The sequence below is a fragment of the Delphinapterus leucas genome, chromosome 21, assembly GCF_059928025.1.
Source record: "Delphinapterus leucas isolate spDelLeu-1000000601 "Yukka" chromosome 21, BTC_Dleu_Yukka2, whole genome shotgun sequence".
NCBI classification, from domain to species: Eukaryota; Metazoa; Chordata; class Mammalia; order Artiodactyla; family Monodontidae; genus Delphinapterus; species Delphinapterus leucas.
The window spans coordinates 11,768,625-11,791,623 of NC_143149.1; the positions used below are offsets into that span (position 1 = coordinate 11,768,625).

The 22,999-nt window shown below is 41.6% G+C and overlaps 1 protein-coding gene across 24 annotated transcripts in view; it reads right to left on the reverse strand.

The window, feature by feature from the left end:
* Nucleotides 1-22,999, reverse strand: part of LOC111173381 (zinc finger protein 596) — a 29,841-nt gene continuing 6,842 nt past the window's right edge. For 5 of the 24 annotated variants that reach the window (XR_016391090.1, XR_016391101.1, XR_016391088.1 and 2 more), the window contains 7 exons: nt 21,532-21,614; nt 19,844-19,970; nt 19,033-19,128; nt 18,070-18,161; nt 13,220-17,590; nt 11,995-12,081; nt 1-7,697 (listed from right to left, as the gene is read on the reverse strand). Coding sequence is in view for 3 of the 24 variants with exons in the window: in XM_089903625.1 (XP_089759751.1) it covers nt 979-1,003; nt 7,668-7,697; nt 11,995-12,081; nt 14,313-14,377; nt 18,070-18,161; nt 19,033-19,128; nt 19,844-19,970; nt 21,532-21,543 (534 nt within the window). In the remaining 21 variants the exon portion in view is untranslated. Of the gene's footprint in view, nt 7,698-11,994; nt 12,082-13,219; nt 17,591-18,069; nt 18,162-19,032; nt 19,129-19,843; nt 19,971-21,531; nt 21,615-22,999 lie in introns of those variants that run through there. The other 19 variants (XR_016391106.1, XR_016391105.1, XR_016391091.1 and 16 more) reach the window with 19 other exon arrangements.

The window sequence follows — 22,999 nt, forward strand, 5'->3', positions numbered from 1 at the left end:
TTATTTGAAAGTAAGATTCTTCATTTATTCACTCATATATAATTGGATTTCATTTTAGTTCAGTTGTATAAATTGTAGTTTTTCATAAAACCTTGGTCCAAATGCCAGTTTGGATTGGGGAGAAGAAAGTTATATCACTTAGGAAAAGTAACCATTTTCTTTTCCCTAATCTTCAACAGACACAATACAACATGTATAGCTGCTGCAACATGGCACACATCCCATGTACTGGAAAAATGCTAAGATATAATTACACTTCTGAACACTTGGTCAAGGCTCTACGTGCTATTATCTCCCTAAGTTTCTAAAACATTATAAATTGTTTGCCGTCATCTGCAACATGACAGGAATGTTTAGGAAATCTTTGTGCATGATTTTAATTCCTAATCCCTGGCTACTTAGACACGATGACAAAATATCAAAATCACTAAAAATGATGGGACACTTGAAATCAAACAAGGGATCCTGGCTCAATTAATGTCCTGGGATGAAGGCTGTGTGACATCCACGGGCCTGCGACAGTAGGGGCAGCTGAAGGACCTGGTCAACCACTCATTGATGCAGTTCAGGTGATAGAAGTGAGCACAGGGCAGAGATCTGATGGCGTCCCCACGCACAAACTCCAACCAACAAATCACACACTCCTCCTGGATCTTTTCTTCAAATCCATCTGTTCCGTACACTCCTTGAGGCAGGTGCTCTTTATGGCTGATTCTTTGAGCTAACCTCACTTGTTCCTCTTCCATCAGCTGTGCTGCTTGGTGAAGCGAGCTGGGTGTTGGAAGATGGATGGGATTTGGAACTTGTTCCGGATGTGGTTCCTGATCCCAGCGTCTCCTCCCGCCTGGGCCCACCCAGCGGGATGGAGACTCAGGAACAGAGCTGTCATCCAAGATGCTGGATTTGAGGCAGTTCCCCATCTTTCAGGCCTGGGTGTGAGATCTGTGCACCCTTCTCATGGTCCTCTCTGCAGGAGCTTCAACACACCTCCTTGTTCCTAGGTCTAGAGAAAAAGAAAAAGAAAAGTTTTATTAAATGAGATCCCTGCTTGCAGAGTTCCATAGAGAGGCTTCATTGAGCCTCACGATAACCCTGCTGATTTTGAATCCTTTACTGAGGGAACCAGTGTTGTGAACAGGGGTTTACAGAGCTTTAGTAACGTGACAAAATTGCACGGCTTGGAAATGGGTCATCTGGCCTTACAATTTTGGTCTGTTTCCAAACTCAAATTTCTCAGCAGGATTGTCGTGAGGGGTACATGCCATACCTAGGTTTCACCAGGAATCATCACCTCTCAGGGAAGGACTCAGAGGCCCCACCCTGGAATCCCAGCCTCTCCCCTTACAGCTCATCTCACAGAATCACTCCCCACCTAGGTTCTCCTACCACCTGGGAACCTGCCGTCCACCTATCCACTTTGTATTCAGCCCCACCTTCCTCGCTATACCTGCCTGTTTAATCCACATTTACTCACTTCAGTAGAGAGACCAGGGATTCTCATGTCTGTCTAAACTTTTACTACCTCTGCTGATCAAGACACTGATCCAGGGATTATGGAATCCTGACCTACCAACTCTAATTGCATAGTCATGGGCTACTAAAATTAAATATGTCTTAGGACATTGCCTCCCCTACCAAAACGAAGATGTAAATCAGACTCCTCTATTTGGCATTGTTAATTAATGGTTCTACCAGACATTTAGGGGGTTATCTTTTTTCTTTACATGGGCCTCTCACTGTTGGGGCCTCTCCCGTTGCGGAGCACAGGCTCCGGATGCGCAGGCTCAGCGGCCATGGCTCACGGTCCTAGCCGCTCTGCGGCATGTGGGATTTTCCCGGACCAGGGCACGAACCCGTGTCCCCTGCATCGGCAGGTGGACTCTCAACCACTGCACCACCAGGGAAGCCCAAGGGGTTGATCTTTTACATGCCCTCAGAGAACCACACAAATACAATTAGGTATTGCTCTCATCCCTACACGGAGACCCATTAGCATTCTTCATCCACACATACACCCTCACACCATACACAGTTTCTTTCGGTCTTGGTTTAAATGTTAACTCCCCAAAGATCCCTTTTCTAAATCTCAACCGCAGTTAGCCTTCCTCTTTCCCTCCCCTTTGTGTTAAATATAATTCTACTATTCATTTAGGCAACTTGTTTGTTTATTTACTGTGCTCTCCACTGGTATAACTACAAAAAAATATTACCTGAATTCTAAGGTTAGGTACAATTCCCTGTGACCACGACGTAGAAATGATTAATCTAGAAAATTTCCATGTCCATAACAACCGAACCAACCCTCAAGGGGCCTACCCCAAATTCTTGTAGACAGATTATGTGATCATTTTTCAATTAAAATTCATTTTTAAAGTAAATGACATTTGCAACTTCTTGTGAAAATTATCTTCATTATTTACCAGAAATCAAATGGATGGAAAATCCAATGAAGCCAGGTCTTTCCTGAGGTTGCTGTCACCACACTCCAGAGCTCAGAACTTCTTTCTCTACACAAAACACTGCTCTGATGTGAGTTCTCTTTTTATGCAGTTGATAACCTCATCAATCATATAACCTCATAAACTATAATCCCATCAACCATCTAACCTCTCTCACCATGTAACCCAAAGGACACACCCTAAATAACTTGAGTGTCTGTCAAGATAAATCCAATCAAGCATTCCCAGTAACAAAATATATCCCCCTGTTTAGGTAAATCATGTAGATACAACTTTTAAAAACTGACCAAGTCCTTTACTTCTGCACGTCTTCTAAAGGTCTCAGAAGCAAACTTCCTGCTCTTTCCCAGAGGTTTCACTGTTTTTGAGGTTTTTCATTGTTATTATTACTACAGCACAGAATCTGCAGCAAGAGGATCCATACTGTTCTCTATTTCCTTTTTTCCTTTTTTCAAACTATTTGTTCCAGCTTATTGAGGTGTGATTGACAAACACTGTATATACTAAAAGTGTACAATGTGATGTTCTGATATACATACACATTGTGAAATGATTCCCTCAATCAAGCTAATTAACCTATCCATCACCTCACAGATTTACTGTTTTGTGTGTGTTGAGATCTACTCATTTAGCAAATTTCACGTATACAGTATTTTAAACTATAATCACTATGCTCTACATTAGACCTCCAAAAGTTATTCATCTTACAACTAAAAAAGCCCCACATTTCCTCCACCTCAAGCCCATGAAAACCATCATTTTACTCTGTGTCTTTGTAAGTTCCACTTTCTTAAATTCCACATGTAAGTGATATTATGCAGTATTTGTCTTTCTGTGTCTGGCTTATTTCACTCAGCATAACATCAGCTATATTCATCCACATTGTTGAAATGGCAATATTTCCTTCTTTTGAAAGGCTGAATACTATTGTGAATGTATGTATACATGTACACAACATCTTAATGTATACATCTCTAAATGAATGTTAACTCATTAGAAGACGAAACCACACTGAAACTCAACAAATTCATTTTACTGGATCTATTAAATCCAGTGGTAACTGGTCAAATGAAATACCTAGCTGACCTTAAATTGTGTTAAAAAATCATCCCTTCCAAATAGAAATCTCCTTAAAATGTATTTATGTTTGACACAAATTACATTTTGGTAAATCAGTGAGGTTGGTGAGTGGGAAATTTGCTATATTTGGTAAATTGAGTTTTGACAAATTCATTTTCTGTGAACTTGTACACAATATAACATACAGCAATTCTGATGGAAGATGTCTGCACCAATACACTTTTTAAAATAGAACCAAGTTATTAAAGGACTGCTTTATTTATTCTTATCAAAATCATAATCTGTAACAATCAGAAACAAATAAACATAAAGATAGCAATGTATGTGATTTGATTTGTTTATGCTCTTCCCAATTCTGCTTGTAGCTCCCTAACCCGTTTTAAAGCAAGGCACCTTGCTCATGGTCATACTGTATTCCATCTAAATGTTGATTGTATTGATATTCTTCCATGGATAATGTCCTACTGTTACTCTAAAATGACCACAGACTCGGTGACTTAAAGTAACACAAAATTAGTCTCTTACAACTCTGTACCCGGAAGTCCTAAATCACTTATGCTACATCAAAACCAAGGTGTAAGTAGGCCCATGCTACATCTGGAGGTTCTATGACAGAAAGAGATCACTGGGGAGCAGCAGAACCCACTTTCATTGAGCTAATAGTTTCTGTCAAACAGGAGAAATAATGTAAGGAAACTATCACATTTAATGTAGATATTCGTTAATTGAGGTTTAAATTAAATTAAATTAATGGTTTGCCAATGGTGTATTTTTTGTTTATTGTAAATATTGCTTACTTCAAGAATGATGTTTTAGACTAGCTAGTCATGTTGATTTCTTGTGTAATCCAACTAAGTCATAGTAACAATATTAATTTTTCTTATTTAAAAAATGAAATGCACTGTTATTTATATGTAGTCATTATTCTGAAATGCTGGTTTTGAAATAAGTAAAAGCAAGATAGGGCATAAATATTCATCTGGAAAACAATCTGTCATTTGAGACAACTCTTATTTTTGTTCATTTAAATGTCTGTAATGTATATTGTGACAGTTGGTTTTTCTTTTTTGTAATAAAAGTGCCTGAGTTAAGCTTTGATTGTTGAGGCATCCACTTCAAATAGGCAACCACTTCAAAGCTGGACCTATGGTGACTTAGAATATTTTCCAGGGGCTCAGACAGGCAAGATGCCCTCCCTGAGTTTCTCCTGAGGAAAAAAAAAAAAAAAAGGCCAGTCCAGGCATCTGGCAGTGTATTTGGAAAGTTTCTGGAAGTTCCCTGGGGGAAGTGACTGTGGAGCTAACCTGGGAGCCAGAGAGCAGCGGTGTGTGCTTTGGGAACCCTCTGTCATCTTCAGGAAATGAGACAGTTCTTCACGGATCAAGAAACTTTATTCAATGTTTTATAACAACAACAACAATAATGATAAGGAATTATTGTAATAATATTCAGGACATGGGCAATCTTGGGAACTCCCATGCCAACCCCAGGAAGAGATCCCTATAGGGCAGACATAGAGAGACCCTGTTTTAGAACCAACCAGCTACAGGAACCTCATGGAATTTCAGGGGTTGAGCCAATTTTCTGATGGCCTGGGTCCCTGCAAAGAAGGCAGGGCTCAGATCCACCTGCTGCTCAAAGGCCCCCTCTACTAGGCACTTTAAGTCATGATGGCCTGGTTGCCTTTCTTGTTCTTTACCTAGCTTCTTCAGGTCCAGAAATTTCAGTTCACATATCTCAGCCAGTGCTCCTCAACCAGCAGGGGCGACAGTAGCAGCCTGAGCTGTTACTGAGTTCATTGAGTAATTTAGAAAATTTGATGGTAGGTCGCATGACAGGTTGTCCCCTCCTTGCCATCCAGTCCAGCACCAGCCTTTCTTGGACACCGAAGGGGATGTAGAACATTCCCAGAGGTTCAGGGGGGCCTAGGATGCCTCCCTTGAGCCTCAATTGTTTTTAAAGCCAGATTTCCAGCCTCTGTGCTGACTTTTAGAATTCTGAGGAGGCTCATGTGGGCAAGGATGCCCTCTGCAGCTTTTCCAGGAAGGTAACAGCACCTCCTGTGCCTTTGAATTGTCTTAGAAAATTATGTGAAGGCTCTGGCTAGTCTAAGACAGCCTTCTGGGTCCTTAAGGCCAGCAAAGCAGTTTGGGGGCCCTCAATAAGACTTGTAAAATTTTCCAGATGTCCAGGCGGGGTTTGCCTCTGGAAGGAGACTTCTAATATTTCAAAAGGCTCATCTGACAAACAGCCTCAAGGGCTACTGCAGGGGGACTTCTCTGCCTGCACAGTGGTTGGGAGTCCGCCTGCCAATGCAGGGGACATGTGTTCAATCCCTGGTCCAGGAAGATCCCACATGCCGTGGAACAACTAAGCCCTTGCGCTGAGCCTGCGTTTTGGAGCCCGTGATCCACAACTACTGAGCCCGTGTGCCACAACTACTGAAGCTCATGCACCTGGAGCCCCTGCTCTGCAACAAGAGAAGCCACCGCAGTGAGAGGCCCGTGTACCGTGACGAAGAGTAGCCCCCACTCAGTGCAACTAGAGAGAGCCCATGCACAGCAATGAAGACCCAATGCAACCAAAAATAATTAATTTAAAAATACTATTAAAAAAAAACTGATGAAGGTGTTTCACTTAAAAAAAAAAAAGGCTACTGCAGGAACCTGGGAGAACTGTGACTGTGTAGGTATGTAGGTATGTTGAGGGACCTTCCCTTATCTTCAGTCAACCTGACACCTAGGTGAAAAGAGAAACTCTGCTCAGTGCTGTATAACTACCACCACAAAAATAATGCATAATAAAAAACATAATAGTAAAAATCATAATGAGTAACAACATTGATAATGATGATTATCCTAATTATAATAAAAGTAGTAACTATAAAAATGATAATAATTAGAAACCTAGGGAGATTGTAGACTAGAATACAGACTCTCCTACCTAAGTGACCAGATACTGTTATTGGACATCACGGAATATTTTGGAGTTTGAACCCTAGGTCTGCACAATAAAATGTGTTTTGAAAGTCATGGATGAGAACAGGAGGGAAGTAAAAACCAAAGAAGGGGAATATGGGCCAATGAGGGATCTCCTGTACCAACCCTGGGAAGAGGGATCTCCCCAGCAGAGGTGGAGGACACAGGTCTGGAGCCTACCAGTCATAGGATTCCCACCAGAGGGACTTCCCTGGTGGTCCATGGGCTAAAACTCCACACTCCCAATGCAGGGGGCCCGGGTTCGATCCCTGGGCAGGGAACTAGATCCCACATGCCGCAACTAAGTGTCTGCATGCCGCAACTAAAGATCCTGCATGCTGCAACTAAAAGATCCCGCATGTCGCAACAAGGATCCTGTGTGCTGCAACTAAGACCCAGCACAGCCAAATATATAAATAAATAAATACTTTAAAGAAAAGTATTCCCACCAGATATCAGGATTCAGGTCAATGGGCTGACAAAACTTGACCCCAGATTTACATCCAGGATACAGTAACCCCACCAGTAACATACATTAAGCTCCCAGTGCTATCTCAGTTCTCAGTGCCTAGCTTTCTTTCTGCCATCTGATCAACCCAGGCCCCTTGAGGTCCAGACATCTGTGTTCATATATATCATTCTGGGGCTCTTGGAGGATGTTACTATTGGAGCTCCCAGCTGGCAAGGTGTGACACGAGCAGGCACTAGAGGTTCCTTGTAGCCACATAGAACTTATAAAGTTCTTCAATTGATTGTTCTGGTGTGTTTCACTCTCCCTGCCTTCCATTTCAGCCCCTGGCTTTTCTGGGCACCCAAGGGGACTTAGAATATTTACAGAGGCTCTGGCAGGTGTGGCTCATCCTCTGTGCTCTTCAGTTTTCAGCAATGGTACTTTGGACCTCCTGAAGTGACACAGAAAATTCTGACAATGCTCTGTCAGGTTGAGATACCTTCTACAACATTTTCAGGAAGATAAGAATGGTTTCTGCATCCCTGAGTTGGCTTACAAATCTTTGTGGTTTCTCTAGCAGGTCAAGGAATACTTCCCTGGGTCTCTTCAGATGGAAAAAGAGATTCCTGGTCCCTGAAGAGCTGTTGTAAAGTGAGCAGGGCCTCACTAAGATCAATGGAATCCTCATCTGGAACTCACCTACTCACAGGTTTGTCCCTGCTTCTGGAGCTGGAATTGAAAAATAAGGGTTTTGCTTATTGAAAAGATACTAAGTGGTATGGCAAGGAGCATGGGAGACTGTGAATGTGTGTCTGTTTGAGAACCCTTGGCAATCATCTTCTGAAAATCAGACATCTTTCTTAAGTAGAGAATCACTAGTCAATGCTGTGTAGCTATAACCACACACGAAAATCCATAATAAGAAACTTAATAATAATAAATAACTATAGTGATTATTATCCTTATGACATTAATATGAGGAAGTATAATAATAATACACCTAAGGAGATAAAAGAATACAGACATCTCTAACTGAATAACAAGATAATGACGTTGGGCCCATTGGGTAGTTTGAAGTCTTAGTTCTAGGTTTGTGCTAGGAAACTTGCTCTGCAAGGCAAAGATGAACATCAGGAGGGAAAAGAAAACCAACCTGAGGAGAGCATGGGAGAACTTGGGAACTTGTGAGACACTTAGGAGAAGAGAACTACCAGAGAGAGGAAAAGAGGCCTTGGTCCAGGGTTTGCCCATCCCTGGACACTGGAGTTACGCCAACCCCTACAAAGACAGGAACCAGATCCGTGCCCAGCAAGGAGAAGCCTCACCTACAACATACCTTATATGTCCAGCACAGTCTCAGCCCTTGCCATCTAGGTGCCCTTCTACCTTCTGTTCTGATCAGCTCCTTTGAAGTCTGACATCTTGGTTTTCATATCTCAGAGGGGCTGTTGGTAGATCCCATTTTCAATGTGCCCAGGCCAGCAGAGGGTAACACATGCCTACACGAACCTTGCAGGGCTTCCTGGAGGACTTAGAAAATTTTACGTTTGTTCCTGCTGGTGTGTTGAGAAAATTTTACGTTTGTTCCTGCTGGTGTGTTGCTGTCTTCCTGCTTTCCATTCTAGCACCACCTTTTCCGGGACATCCTTGGGGATTTAGCTTAGAGTCAGGGGCTCAGAGCAGCCTAAGACAACCTTTTTGCATCTTCATTTCCAGCAGTGGCGATAGCGGTACTCCTGCCTCATCACTGTGTCATGAATTTTGAAACAACAACAACAGAAACAGAGTGTCGTGGGTCTTAATTTCTGGCAGTTGAAAGTCTAGAGAAGCACAGAAAAACTTCTCCTTTCTGGAATCCTCTGATGACCACAAGAGTCAAAGAATTTTAAGATCTAATATAGATAGCAACCTGATATTTGAATCACCTGAGGGTTAATAAATGTTCTTTGATCTGCAAATAAAGTGGTCGTGAAGGTTTTGTTAAAGTAGTATTGATGCTAGGCTCATCCTCAGAACAACTGAAATAATTTCTGGAGTGATGGTATTTCTTACAATTACCTAAGGTTTCCCAATGGGAAAGCAGTGTTGAGAATTATTTAAGTAAATATTGCTTTTTAAGCTGTAATATACATGCAAATCTCTTGGAGATCAGGGGTTCAACATTAGGAAATTATGATTCAGGAAGTTTGGGAGGGACCGATGAAATTTTATTTTATTTTATAAATTTATTTATTTATTTTTGGCTGCGTTGGGTCTTCGTTGCTGCATGAGGGCTTTCTCTAGTTGTGGCGAGCGGGGGCTACTCTTCGTTGCGGTGCCGGCTTCTCATTGCAGTGGCTTCTCTTGTTGCGGAGCATGGGCTCTAGGTGCGCGGGCTTAAGTAGTTGTGGCACGCAGGCTCAGCAGTTGTGGCTGGTGGGCTCTAGAGCACAGGCTCAGTAGTTCTGGCACATGGGCTTGGTTGCTCTGCGGCATTTGGGATCTTCCCGGACCTGGGCTCGAACCCGTGTCCCCTGCATTGGCAGGCGGATTCTTAACCACTGCGCCACCAGGGAAGCCCCCAAAATTTTATTTTTAACTTAAAAATGGAAATGCTGGGACACAACATCATTTCTAAGCACAAATAGATTTGGTTCCAGCAATATCACCCATTACCTCCCCCTCCCCCAAATTATATTATTTGTTGACCTTATCAAATTGAGAGAAGAATAGAGAAATCAGCAGTGTCTGAGCAAGACAGTGTTTGAGAAACAACATGCATCAATTCACTAAAACAAGCTTTACTGAGCATCTCCTGTGTGCTCTCAGGTTTGTTAGGCTCCAATGTGTACAAGGCGCTGTGCTGGGGACCTCAATACATTATGTAATTTAATCCTCAACATCCTGGCAGTTAGTAATATTCATTGCATGCAAGGAAGGAAGAAGTGGAAATGGGGGGTGGAAGGCAAGCAAGGACATCTAGGGGAAATTTCAGAGTTGGTGGAAGAATGATACTGTGCTACAAATTCTGCTGTGTTCTGAGACCTTGTCACTGGTCCAGGGGTCTAGAGTCTAGAGTCAGTGAAAGAACCAGGTTGCTGCTGCAGGTACTGAACCTGTGAGGGGAGAGTGCTAATTGGAGATCCTCCCCACGTGTGCAGCCTGTTGAGCAGGAACCGCAGTCAGACAGGTGCTGTGGGCAGCCTGTCTCTGGGGTAGTGTCTGGTTCTGTGGAGGCAAGTTGGTACCCTGTGCACAGGAGTGGGCGCTGCAGGGACCTTGAGTAAAGGTGAGGTTACTAAAGACTCGGCTCTCAGGGCCTGTTGATCCCCACACCCCCAGCTGCCCTTAGTCCTCAGTACTCATTCTGACAGGAAGGCATCTTATGAGAAACAGTGGCCTAACATCCACAACAGGAAAGACTCAGAACCCAGTACATGCTTTTTGGAATTATGACACTTAAGATGACTCAAAAGCCATCTACCATTCTTTCCTTCATCTGGAAAACTCATTCTTCCTCTATGAATAGTAGAAGGAAAGGGCTCCTGATTGAGTATGAAGGAGCCAACTTCAAATATTGACTGTGAACTTCCCTCACAAAGAACTAGACATTCTGATCCTTTCTCAGAGACCCCTGGAGAGATGTGGTGGTGGAGAACCACAGCAATATGGGGTATGTGGGTATTTCTGTGTTGCCCTGTTCATGAAGGTCTGTCTTTGGAAATGACTTGGGATTCCCTATGATGGGAGCTCTGAAACCTCTAAAGTGTGTATCTGAGGCTGGATGTGAAGGTTATCAGCCAACACTCATTGTGTTTATGTTCTTCATTCCCCACTTTCCACTCCTGGATGGCTGTGTTTTCTTCACTTCCAACATGGCATTGTTAGAATATTAAAATAAACATACAATTCATCATGAAAAAAATGAGACAAGAGTTGCTGCATAAGCATCCTGATGATCTCAGCAGAATCTCAGTAGGACAAAAGTCTTGCAAACATTTTCAACACTGGGAAACACCCTATTCACTAACTCCCCTAATGTGCTCATGTCCCCATGAAGGGGAACTGGAATCTCCCTTATTGTATCTGTCTAAACCAAACATATGAACTGCTTCATTTCACCAGGGTTCTGTACTTTAACTCACAGCAAACATCTCAAGCTGAGGGTCCCTAACATGTGAGTACCCTCAGGTCACTTGATGGTCACATGTACTAGGACCAGGGGTACCTTGAGGAGGAAAGTTCCCCCGCCACCCCAGGAATGTGGAAATAGGTTCCCTTATGTGCACTGAATTATGTTTTAGAGAGGCCATATCTTTTTCAGGCTACCCGACTGACTCTCACCAAGATGTGTTAGGTATGGCTGAATCTCTCCCTACAAAGGAGTAGTTCTTTAATGAGGGGGCTTTGCAAAGGAATACCTGGAAAAAAAATTTAATTCTAGTAACAGTAAAGAAAACCAATCAAATTATACTTCAAAGCACTGTCACTTCCTTTTACCCTTCAGCTTTCATTGGACTTAATTCCCACATAAGGAAATAGAGTCTCAGAGATGTGGTGGGGAGACACTGTCGTCACTCAGACACCCACTGCATGTAAACATGAACACAGGAGCTTTGACATGGCAGGCGGGTTGGGGGAATGGACAATTTGTAGAGGCAGAAGTATACTGCTTGACTCCTATGACAAGAGGCGTGTCTGAAGTGTCTAACCCCTGGGTCTGTGGGTCCCTGCAGTTGTCACAGGCACTGCACCCCCTTGTCCCGCCCTCAGGGAGAATGCCTCATCCTGAAACGCCCGGAGGCCAGGCAGCAGAGTTTGGGTCATTTCCTTTCCTGCTTAAAAGCACTCAAAGGTCCCTGCCAACCTTTCCGCATTTGGTCTCTTTACCGTCTCCTGCCTCGTGCTGTGCCAGGTCCCCACTCAGGACGTGGACTCTCACCCTTCACCTCCCATCACCCATCCTGGCCCTCAACGCAGCCCCAGGATGCCATGCCCTCCCTGGCCCTGGGATTCTGCAGACCTCAGTCCTTGGGAGAGGACTAACCTCATCCTCCTTGTCTTCATGGAGCTCGGCCCTGTACCTCCACAGGTCTCCCCTTCGCGGTCACTGCCTCTGGGTAGCCCCTGTCGACTGAAAAAAAATGCACAAGGTGAGAGTTGTGAGCTGTGTTATTTGGGGCAAAATTAGGACAATAGCCCGGGAGACAGCACTTCAGATAGCTCTGAGAAACCGCTCCAGAGAAGTAGGGGAAGGTCAGTGTTATAAAGGACTGCAGTGAAGGCGGTATGTGCAGTCAAGCACACCTTCTGGCAGCGGCTTGCTGCTCATCACGAGGAGCGGAACAGCTATCTGAAGACCTGTTCTGCCAGTTTTCCCCAGAACACAGAGTGCCTCCTTCCTCATCTCCATCCTGATCTCCTTTCAGGGGGTGTTGAAGGTCAGCAGCTGTAGAGGTCTGTGACTTAGTCCTTATAGAAGCAGGTGACATGTGCCGATTTTTAGTTGGCACTCCTGAGCCCTGGCTAGGAAAGGTGACTGACCCTGTCCTGTGACACCCGTGTCCTCTGTCCCAGATCCCATCTCACTGGCGGTGCCTGCCAGGGTATGTTTACATTCCTGATGTGAACTCTTCCTGCACAGGTGGCATCTTTATTCCATCCTTGTGAATGTGGAGGTGAAGGGCAGGGGAGGGGGAAGGGGGAAGAGAGACAAAGGGAGAACCAGGGAGACAGTGAGTCAGGGAGGGAGAAAATGAGAGGGTAACATAGAAGATGGAGGAACAGGTTGGTCCGATGGACTTTCTAGATACGAGAAGAGTCAGACGGTGACCTGGGCAAGGAGCAGTGTGTTAAATGAAAACAGACAAAAAGGGTATCAGCAGAGAGATGGAGTAAGACAGAATAGGAAGAGAGTAAAAGAATGACAGATCTCAAATTCATTACAGTGTTTTAAAAATTATTTCTCTTAAATTTGTGTCACTTTCAGATTATGGCAATCATTTTCCACTCTTTATTGTATGCTGAAAATATTCTTTTGAGCTTACTAAATATTATTCTATTTCAATATGCACTTGGTAAGCATATCGACAAAACTTTTTTTGTATTAACAGTCAAAATCTTGTTTAACCAATTTGTCTAATAATAATTTTCATCAATTCCCTTATGTGATCTTTTAACTTAGTGGTCTGTAAACTAAAGTTTCCCACTAAAAGTCTGTAAGCGCCCTTTATCCTTTCTTTGTAAATGTTCAAAGACTGACTGAATTGTACCTGAATTTTGTTCCAACAACGCCCATCTGTTCAGGATGAATACACTGCATAGAGGTGTTTACATAGCTGGCTTTCCTTCTTGATTTCCAGTGATGGTAGTTTGTTCTTAATTGTATATTTTCTGATAGTTTAATGTAATGTTCTAGAAAAGAGATGTTAAATACTTGAGATAATTATGATTAAAACCATAGAAGAGAAGTTACTCTTGTTTGAGAGTATGAAATATCGTCTATAATCTTTAGATGTAGGAGTGATAAAGTAAACCTTGCCCTATTCCGTTCAGGCTACATTATTCCTCTGAGGCTAGTGGTTTCTACATTCTACTGGCTTCTCCCACTGACTTGCTTGCCTGTCCAACACATGCACAGAGTTCCTGGTCAGTTGGGTAGGGGAGGACCAAGACTTTTAAAACTAAGCATAGAACATAAATACCTCTCCCATTTGGAAGGGACACGTGGCTATGTGAACTGAGCTTGGAGAATGAAAAGAATGCTATAGGGGATGAAGGAGCTAGGAATGGGTGGGACACTGGGAAGCTTAGAATTAGGATAAATGAAAATCTTTGCCCATCCTTTCCTGGAAATCTTATGGTCATCAGGTACTAGAAGTGTCTTCGATGTCTCCAGCTTCAAGGGTAGGTCAGTCCCTCCCACACACCCACTGCTGCCAAGAAATACGTGGGTCTCATCAGGATAGGACTTTCTGAAGGACGGGAAAACCAAACTGCAGGCTCCACATAGTTTACTGACCCTGAATTCCCAGTGTTTTAGTGGACAGCAGACGACTGTCATATCCACAAGTGAATTCCTCCTTATCTGTATGGTTGTGTCACAGGAAGGGGGTATGCTGAAAGGGATATTTTCAAACACCCAGGAGTGACTTAGATCTTGCCTTAGAAAGCTCGTTTGAAATGAGGAGTCAGGAATGCTTCTTAGGAATCATCCTCTCTGTTGGTTGTTACTTTCTCTTCCTAAAACACTTTTTTTTTCTCCAGGACCTGCTAATCTCTCTCATGTATCTTACCAACACATTTGCTCAGTCACTCATGGCCTTCCCTGAGCCCTCTTCCATCTCAGGATAGATTCCATCTTACCGTGACTTGTGAACTGGCTCCATTTGGGGAATAATCATAAGAAGGACTTCACACTCAGATGTGACCTGAATGGGGAATGAGCACTATAGTTTAAATGACATAGCACAGCAGGGGTCACATCTGGATGCACTGTCAATTCTCTATGGATAAGGTATTAAAGGAACTGCAAACTTTTTATTAATCTGCAGGAATAGCTGGAAAACAAGATTGATAATGGAAAACTTGACCTACCTAAATTTATAACACATCCCACCCTTAACAACGTGAATCAGTGTGAATTTGGCCACAAAATATTGTTTAGAATAAAATGGAGAATTCAGAAACTGGTAACAGTGAAAATTAAGACTGCATTTTAGCCACATGATGGGGTGGGTTTTATTCCCTGCTTTTTAAAAATTCAATCAACCTAAATGTCTAAAATAGCTCACACTACATCTATCCTAAGGAGACCTTCATGTTCCTTGATTTGTAAAGAATTTTTTTGTGGCTGTTTCTGAGCATAATGACTTATCTGCACATGTCAGAGTGTTCCCTGATTTGGGCAAGTTGGAGTTTGGTTGCTGGTTCAAGTTATGGTGCATTCATATTTTGACAGATTTTGGCAAGCTACCCTCTACCTAAAGCTGCAATATCCTCACCCACAACCTTTTCACTCAGCTTTAAATAGGACTTGATACTACATTATTTTTTTATGTATGTGGAAAAATGAGTATTGTTTGTCTCTTTCCACATCACTGATTACTGAATAAAATTTATCAATGCATTTTATTTCATAGACACGTACATGTAAGTTAAATTTCTTACTTGGCCAATTTTTCATGTAATTTTACATACTGTTTTATATTCTGTAGTTTTATTGTGCACACACAGACTTATACATGTACACATGCCTGCACTTTGATCCATTTTAGTTATAATTTTTATATGATAAAATATAAATCTTTCCTTCATGTTGTCTTTTATTTTGGAAGACCTCCTCTATTCCATCGTTATAAAATATTTTGTGCACTTAGTCTTGGTATTATATTGTATAACATATTTACAAATGTTACATTCTCTTCGTGAACTCAGTTTTTGAATTAGTCCATTCTGTCTGATAAAAGTGTAGCTAGCTCTGCTTTTATGATTTCCATTTATGTGGAATATGCTTTCCCATCCCTTCACTTTGAGTCCATATGTATCCCCCAGCAAAACATGGGATAAATGAATTATAAGCATCTGTGTTCTCAGTTTTGCCACCTGTGAAACACGGATATTAGTCATGTTCAAATGAGTACCAAGAACCAGCCCTTCTGTTACCCTGGCAGCAAAAAAGCTCCAACTTTTTCTCTCTTAGCCTTCTGTATTTGTATATGGGAGGGGCTGGGACTCATGGGTATCATTCCCAGTTGGTGATTTGTGGATTCATGGCTGTTGTGATGGGAATATGGGCAAGATCAGATTATCTTGGCTTCTTTCTGCTCTCCCAGCTTTCTGTTTTATGAATCACTAGGAGGGGCAGTACTTTGTCATTACATCAATAAGTGTAAACATATTAGGCATTCCAGAAATGGGATATTCCAAATGTCTTCAATCTCCTTCATGTACTAATTTATTTCCACTTATTTCTTTTCTTAGCAGTTACCCGACACTGAATCTTCTCATGAATGCTAAGGGTGGTGCTAAGTTAAACGAGAGTGCACAGTGATTACAGGTCTAGAATTTCTCTCTTGTGCAGTTTACTTATTTATTTAAAGGATAATTTATAACTCAAGGCATTTCCACACTGATTACAGACATAGAATTTCTCTGACATGTGATTTATCCATTTAGTTTAACAGTTACAGCTGAGGATGAAGATTCTCCCACATTCATTCCATTTGCAGTTTCAGTTCTCCCACCTGAGTCCACTGCTAAATGTTTTGTTACATAGGTAACATACATATGGGTTCTCTCCACTTTGTATTAACTTTGAGTGGAGTAATAAGGACGAATAAAGGCTCTTATACACTGAATATAAACATAGTATTTCTTCACTGTGGGAGTCCACAATAGTGTTTATACTTTGAAGCTATGGGTGGTGAATCTTCCACATTTACTACCTTTACAGCATGAGTTCTCTCGTGTTGTCTAAGGTTAAAATATTTACTGAAGGCTTTCCCACATAGATAACATTTATGCGGTTTCTCTCCAGTGTGAATTCTCTTATGCAATCTAAAGTTATAACTTCTATTGAAGGCTTTACCACATATATTGCATTCATATGGCTTCTCACCAGTGTGAGTTCTTTCATGTCGTCTAAGGACAGAAGAGTGATTGAAGGCTTTCCCACATAAGTGACATTCATATGGTTTTTCTCCAGTGTGAGTTCTCTCATGTCGCTTAAGGACAGAGGAATCAGTGAAGGCTTTCCAACACAGATGACATTCATATGGTTTCTCTCCAGTGTGAGTTCTCTCATGTCGTCTAAGGACAGAAGACTCAGTGAAGGCTTTTCCACATAGATGACATTCATATGGTTTCTCTCCAGTGTGAGTTCTCTCATGTTTTCTAAGGTGAGAACAATGAGTGAAGGCCTTCCCACACAGATGACATTCATATGGTTTCTCTCCATTGTGAGTTCTCTCATGTTGTCTAAGGTAAGAAGTTTTACTGAATGTCTTCCCACATAGATGGCATCCATATGGTTTCTCTCCAAAGTGAGTTCTCTCATGTTTTCTAAGGTCAGAACAATGAGTGAAGGCTTTCCCACACAGATGACATTCATTTGGTTTCTCTCTAGTGTGAATCATCTCATGTCGCCTAAGGTTATAACTTTTACTGAAGGCTTTCCCACACAGATGACATCCATATAATTTCTCTCCAGTGTGAATTCTTTCATGTTTTCTAAGGTCAGAACAATGAGTAAAGGATTTCCCACACAGATGACATCCATGTGGTTTCACTCCAGTATGAATCATCTCATGTCGTCTAAGGTTAGAACTTTTACTGAAGGCTTTCCTACATACATGACATTCAAATGTTTTCTCTCCAGTTTGAGTATTATCGTGCTGCCTAAGGGCAGAACTTTGAATAAAGGCATTCGTACGTTGATGACATTCATATGATTTACTTCTAGCATGAATTTGCTTATGTATATTAAAGAATGACAAGTAACTAATGGCTTTTCCAAAATCTTGGCTGATAAAGGGTTTCTTTCCCACTTGAGGTATCACATATTGAGTCAATGTTAAGATTTCAGTAAATTTTTCTCTGAAATCATTGCATTCCAAAAGATCCTCTTGACTGTGAGATCTCTGCTTTTTGAAAGGAAATGAGAGACTGTTACAGGTTTGCCCACATTTATTCATTCCTTCATTCATTCCTCTACATATAAATTCTAGAGTAATCATTCAGTGACAGACTCCAGTTAAAATTGTCCCTATGTTATTTACATAAACATGGGATATTACTCTCTTGCAAGCATAGATTTTATCTTTTGTAGTAACCCAACTGCAGAGACATCTGTTTATACAGATGTTAAAGACATTATTATGTTTCAGTGATTAGGAATATAAGCCATGATTATATAATTGTCTGTTTATATAAGACCTCAAGTTATGGTTTTGACTACAGGTTAATGTTTCTTCCCTAAAACCAAACTAACTAAAATTTTCTCCTGTGGGAGCCCATGATCCCAACTTTAATTAAATCAGGTTCCCTAAGTGTGCCAAATTCCCAACTTATTCAATTCCTAGGTCTTCATTTGGAAGAACACGTTTACACCCGTGAAGCTTACCATTGCACTGATTACAGATGTGCCTTTCTTGTAGATATGTTGCATGGATATCATTTCCTGTTTTCTCAGATCATCTTCTCTACCTGAAATGACTGGAAAATTAAAATCTCTATAGTGGTATTAGGAATTAAAATGGTGAAGAGACCCAATGCCCATTTGTGTATGTTTCAAATACTGACACGCAGATGGCAAAGAATGTCAAATTAAGGAATAGTCTGAAAAGAAAAAAACGAAAGCACATCAAATTATGGAATATTCTAAAGACAAGAAACACATTATAGGACTATAACAATTGTCATTCTCAGGACTGAAATATGAGAAAAATAAAATGAAGATGGTGGGGACTTCCCTCGTGGTCCAGTGGTTAAGAATCTGCCTTCCAATGCAGGGGATGCAGGTTTGATCCCTGGTTGGGGAACTAAGATCTCACATGCCACAGGGCAACTAAGCCTGTGTGCTGCAACTACTCAGCCCATGCACTCTAGAGCCCACACCACAACTAGAGAGCCTGGGAGCCACAACTACTGAGCCCACGTGCCACAACTAGAGAAGCCCACACACCACAATGAAGAGCTCATGTGCCACAACAAAGACTCAGGGCAGCCAATAAATAAACAAACACTTAAGAGGAAGGAAAAAAAAGAAGATGGCAAGTTGAGGAGGAAAAGAGAAGATCCTATTCATAAAACAGGACCATGAAAAGGGACTTTCTGTGAATGTTTATTAGCTCCAGTGAGTATATAAATTTCACCTTGCCTAAAGCCAAAGACAAAGGCAGAAAAACACGTGAATAGAAAATTGATACCTGCAAGGTATGACATCATCTGAAAAGTTTTTCTATGATATTGTCTAAATTTTTAAAATATCACTAAACTTAGATATCTTCACGTGATATTTCTTAGGGCCTATTCACTCACTGACCAGGCTCCTCCTCCTATTGAAGCACAGCTTCTTGGATCTCACCTGGACTCTGGCCTTGCAGAAAACCTAACTCTTCTCTTGAAAGTTGCTCTCCTTGCTCCAAATGGGAAATCACATCTGATTTGTAGAGCTGATTGCCTGTTTGTAGGAGAAAGATATGTGGATTTTGAGTTCTGTGCTTATTAACAGTGCATCAGTACAGGGCAGACTAATGAGGAAGAATACAATAACCTCTGAGGGTCAGCACAGAGAAGAGTACGTTGAAAACAACATGTATACTCTTTGACCAGCAAAATGATAGCTCTTGAACTTGTTCCCAAGTACATTAAGAACCTATCACAGCTAATGCCCATGCCCAAGTTCAAAGACAGATTGTGGAATCTGCAATATTTTCATTCTACGGTGTTTTTATATCCAAAAAGAATTCAAAAAATACAGCCTCCAAAAACAATCCAATAAATACAACTTCCAATAAATGCACCACAAAAATCTAAGTTCTGTGTGGAAAACAATATATCTGTTATTTTTAACACTGTGATCTGATCAAACCAGTCCTTGCTGTGAAATACATTTTAAAAAATCAATACATTTACTCACCCATACAAAAATAATTCCCACCACTGTTTGAGCATCAGAGATTGAGTAGCAAGAAAGACACAAAATTATGTTAGGAAGATTATACTGTAGTGGGACTGACAAACTAAGTGTAAGTAAGAAGTAAAGAAAACTGTGATAAGGTAGTTGTGAGAGTTATGAAAGGATCAAGACAGAGTTTAGAGTAAGAAATGGGAAAGCTTTTCTGCATACTTGTTGAATGAATGAATACATACATAATAAAGAGTAAGAGACTCACCAACTGAGACCAGATGACTGATGTTCTCTAGCATCACATCTCTGAATAGTTTCCTCTGGGATGTGTCCAGTAGGGCCCACTCTTCCTGGGTGAAGTCTACAGCTACATCCTTGAAGGTCACTGATTCCTAAAATATTATGGACATTGTTTCAGATAGGGCCATCTCTGCCAGGGGAGGATGGTACAGGTGTCAAGCACTAAGGAGGTGGGGGTCGAGTGTACAGAAATCTCAAACAGTATTTTGGGTCCAATCACATCATTCTCAGTGTTGACATGAACATCTGACTTTCGGATATACCTACAGATACATACACACTCTAGATACATAAAACTTCATTATAAAGAGATAACACATGATGTGTGGTGTAATATACCCTGGAGATTTCCCAATAAATTTGTGATTACGGCTTCCAGATCATGATTATAACATTTCCACTTGAAAACTTATATCGAAAACAGTCTTCTCAACCAATTTCAAGTAAATCTTTTAAAGGCTTCTCACAAGGGACGAAGTATCCACGATATGCCACTTTTAAAGCACAACTATGGTGGGATTTCCCTGGTGGTGCAGTGGTTAAGAATCTGCTTGCCAATGCAGGGGACACAGGTTTGATTCCTGGTCTGGGAAGATCCCACATGCTGCGGAGCAACCTAGCCCGTGCACCACAACTACTGAGCCTGTGCTCTAGATCCCGTGTGCCACAACTACTGAGCCTGCATGCCACAACTACTGAAGCCTGTGCACCTAGAACCCATGCTCTACAACAAGAGTAGCCACTGCAATGAGAAGCCCGCGCACCGCAATGAAGAGTGGCCCCTGCTCGCTGCAACTAGAGAAAGCCCATGTGCAGCAACGAAGATCCAACACAGCCAAAAATATATTAAAAAAAAAAAAAAAAAAGCATGGCTATGGTTAGATTATTCCCCTTTATGGTCTCAGTTTCTTCATCAGTGAAATGGTTTAATAATCTTCATGAGTTCTGAAAGATCTAATGAGCTAATGTGTAAAGTACTAACTATCTAGCAAATATTTCTTAAATATAACTTTTAAGTTTATTATTTATGAAACGGCAGAGAATACTGAAGCAACATCCAGGATTCTGCACAACTGACTAGAATTCATACAGGTCTTGGGATCAGCAGGTGTAGGCTTTTATCTCTACAAAACTTAGGTGTTCATTATAAAGGATAACTGATTCAGCAGCTCAAGCCAGAGGCTCTGAGACTCCCCCCAGCACCTGTAACACTGGATTGACTGACCTCACCTGTGGAAACATCTGACTCTCTATTGGTTTGTAATGTTTTCCTCCTCACTCATCTTTATCACCAGTATTCACTTCAATCCTAAGTTCATTACAGTTAATAAAGTGGTTAATGACTAATTTTTGTTTTTTTTGCCAACTAGGCCATGGTCTTGATGAGAAAAAGAAAACCTCTCTCATCTCTTCTATGAATACACAGCATTAGTAGAGACTGGAATATCTTAGTGTGATGTTGGGAAGGAGTTACCACTTGATGAGTCCTTGATCCAACATGACCATTCCAGAATTCTGGGGAAACTTAACTGAAGCTCAGATCCTTGAAAAATCTCTTGAGTGTGCTTAGAACATGTGTGCCTGTAGGAGAAATATGTCCATATACTGAAAATAGAGATGCAATTTCAGTAGAAAGAGTAATTTCCTACTTACCTGTGATTCCATCGTAACTAGCTCAGCTGCCAGCTGACTTCTGGGTTTTCACTTACACACAGTCCAAGCAACAGGAGGCAAGGCTGAGGAAGAAGAAAAAAGTCATTAGACTCTAGCTGTTCACAACCTCCATATTCACTTATCATGAAGCCCCAATGCTTCACCTGGAAGTAGCCCCCTGGACAACCACAAGAAACATGCAATGTGCTCTAAGAGAAATAGGGCTAGAGCTCTCCTCTACCAGGATCAAACGCAAGAAGGCTATGACTATTGTTGCTAGTAAAGAAGATATAAATACCTTCAATTTAGAGAGCAGAATGTGAAAAACCATTGAGTTTTGTATGCTAATTAAACCCTGGTGTTCAGAACTGTCCAATCCCCTCCGAATTCCGAACCATAGGGATCCCTGATTCATGTCACATGTGTCCCCACCTCTAGTAACCACTGTGGAACTTCTTAGGTTGAATCATTCTTACTCTGTGCACTAGCAGTTTCTCCAGCTCCGTTCCAGCCCCCTGGTGCCTCAATCCATCCCTACTTTTCCCTTCTTGCCTTTACAATCAAACTGAAAGATGAAGGTGCAGTTGCCAAATCCTCACATCCCAGTCACCACTTGACTTATCGTACCGATAATATCTGCATAAATAAATCCAACGTATGTGCCTCAGGCTTTTACCTAGAGCTTAATAAAAAGTATAACATGACCTCTTTTTAGGAATATACTTTTTCCTAGGTTTCTCTAACATCTCAGTCTACAGTCTTCAAAGGAATCTTGTCATTCTAACTCCTTATCACTTGCCAAGAACTTCTCAAACAATATTGTTGAAAGACCTCAAGACTCCATCCTACTCCTTCATCCTTCTCTACTTACGTACACTGCCCAGGTATGCCCACATATTTATTCAATTGCTTCAATTTCTTCCATTATTTTTCTAAATTGAAAGTGACAAAACTCGTATCTGAATTCTATTTCTGAGTTTGCTTTTTTTTTTTTTTTGAAACTAACATACACTAGAAAGGAAATAGATCTCAGGACATTATCTCCCACTTTCCCCAAATATTACTCTTTATCTAGTCTCTAAACTTCAATGTCTCCACCAGACATCCAAGGGTTGACTTTTTTTTTTTTGCGGTACGTGGGCCTCTTACTGTTGTGGCCTCTCCTGTTGTGGAGCACAGGCTCCGGACGCATAGGCTCAGCGGCCATGGCTCACAGGCCCAGCTGCTCCTCGGCATGTGGAATCTTCCCAGACTGGGGCGCGAACCTGTGTCCCCTGCATCGGCAGGCAGACTCTCAACCACTGCGCCACCAGGGAAGCCCTGCGCCACTGGGGAAGCCTGGGTTGACATTTTATATGCTCTCTCAGAACATCACAAATACAATTTAGCATTGCTACTACTTCTACACTGTTCACTATTATCCTTCATTTCTACTCAGATCCACAAACACAATTTCCTACCCCATACT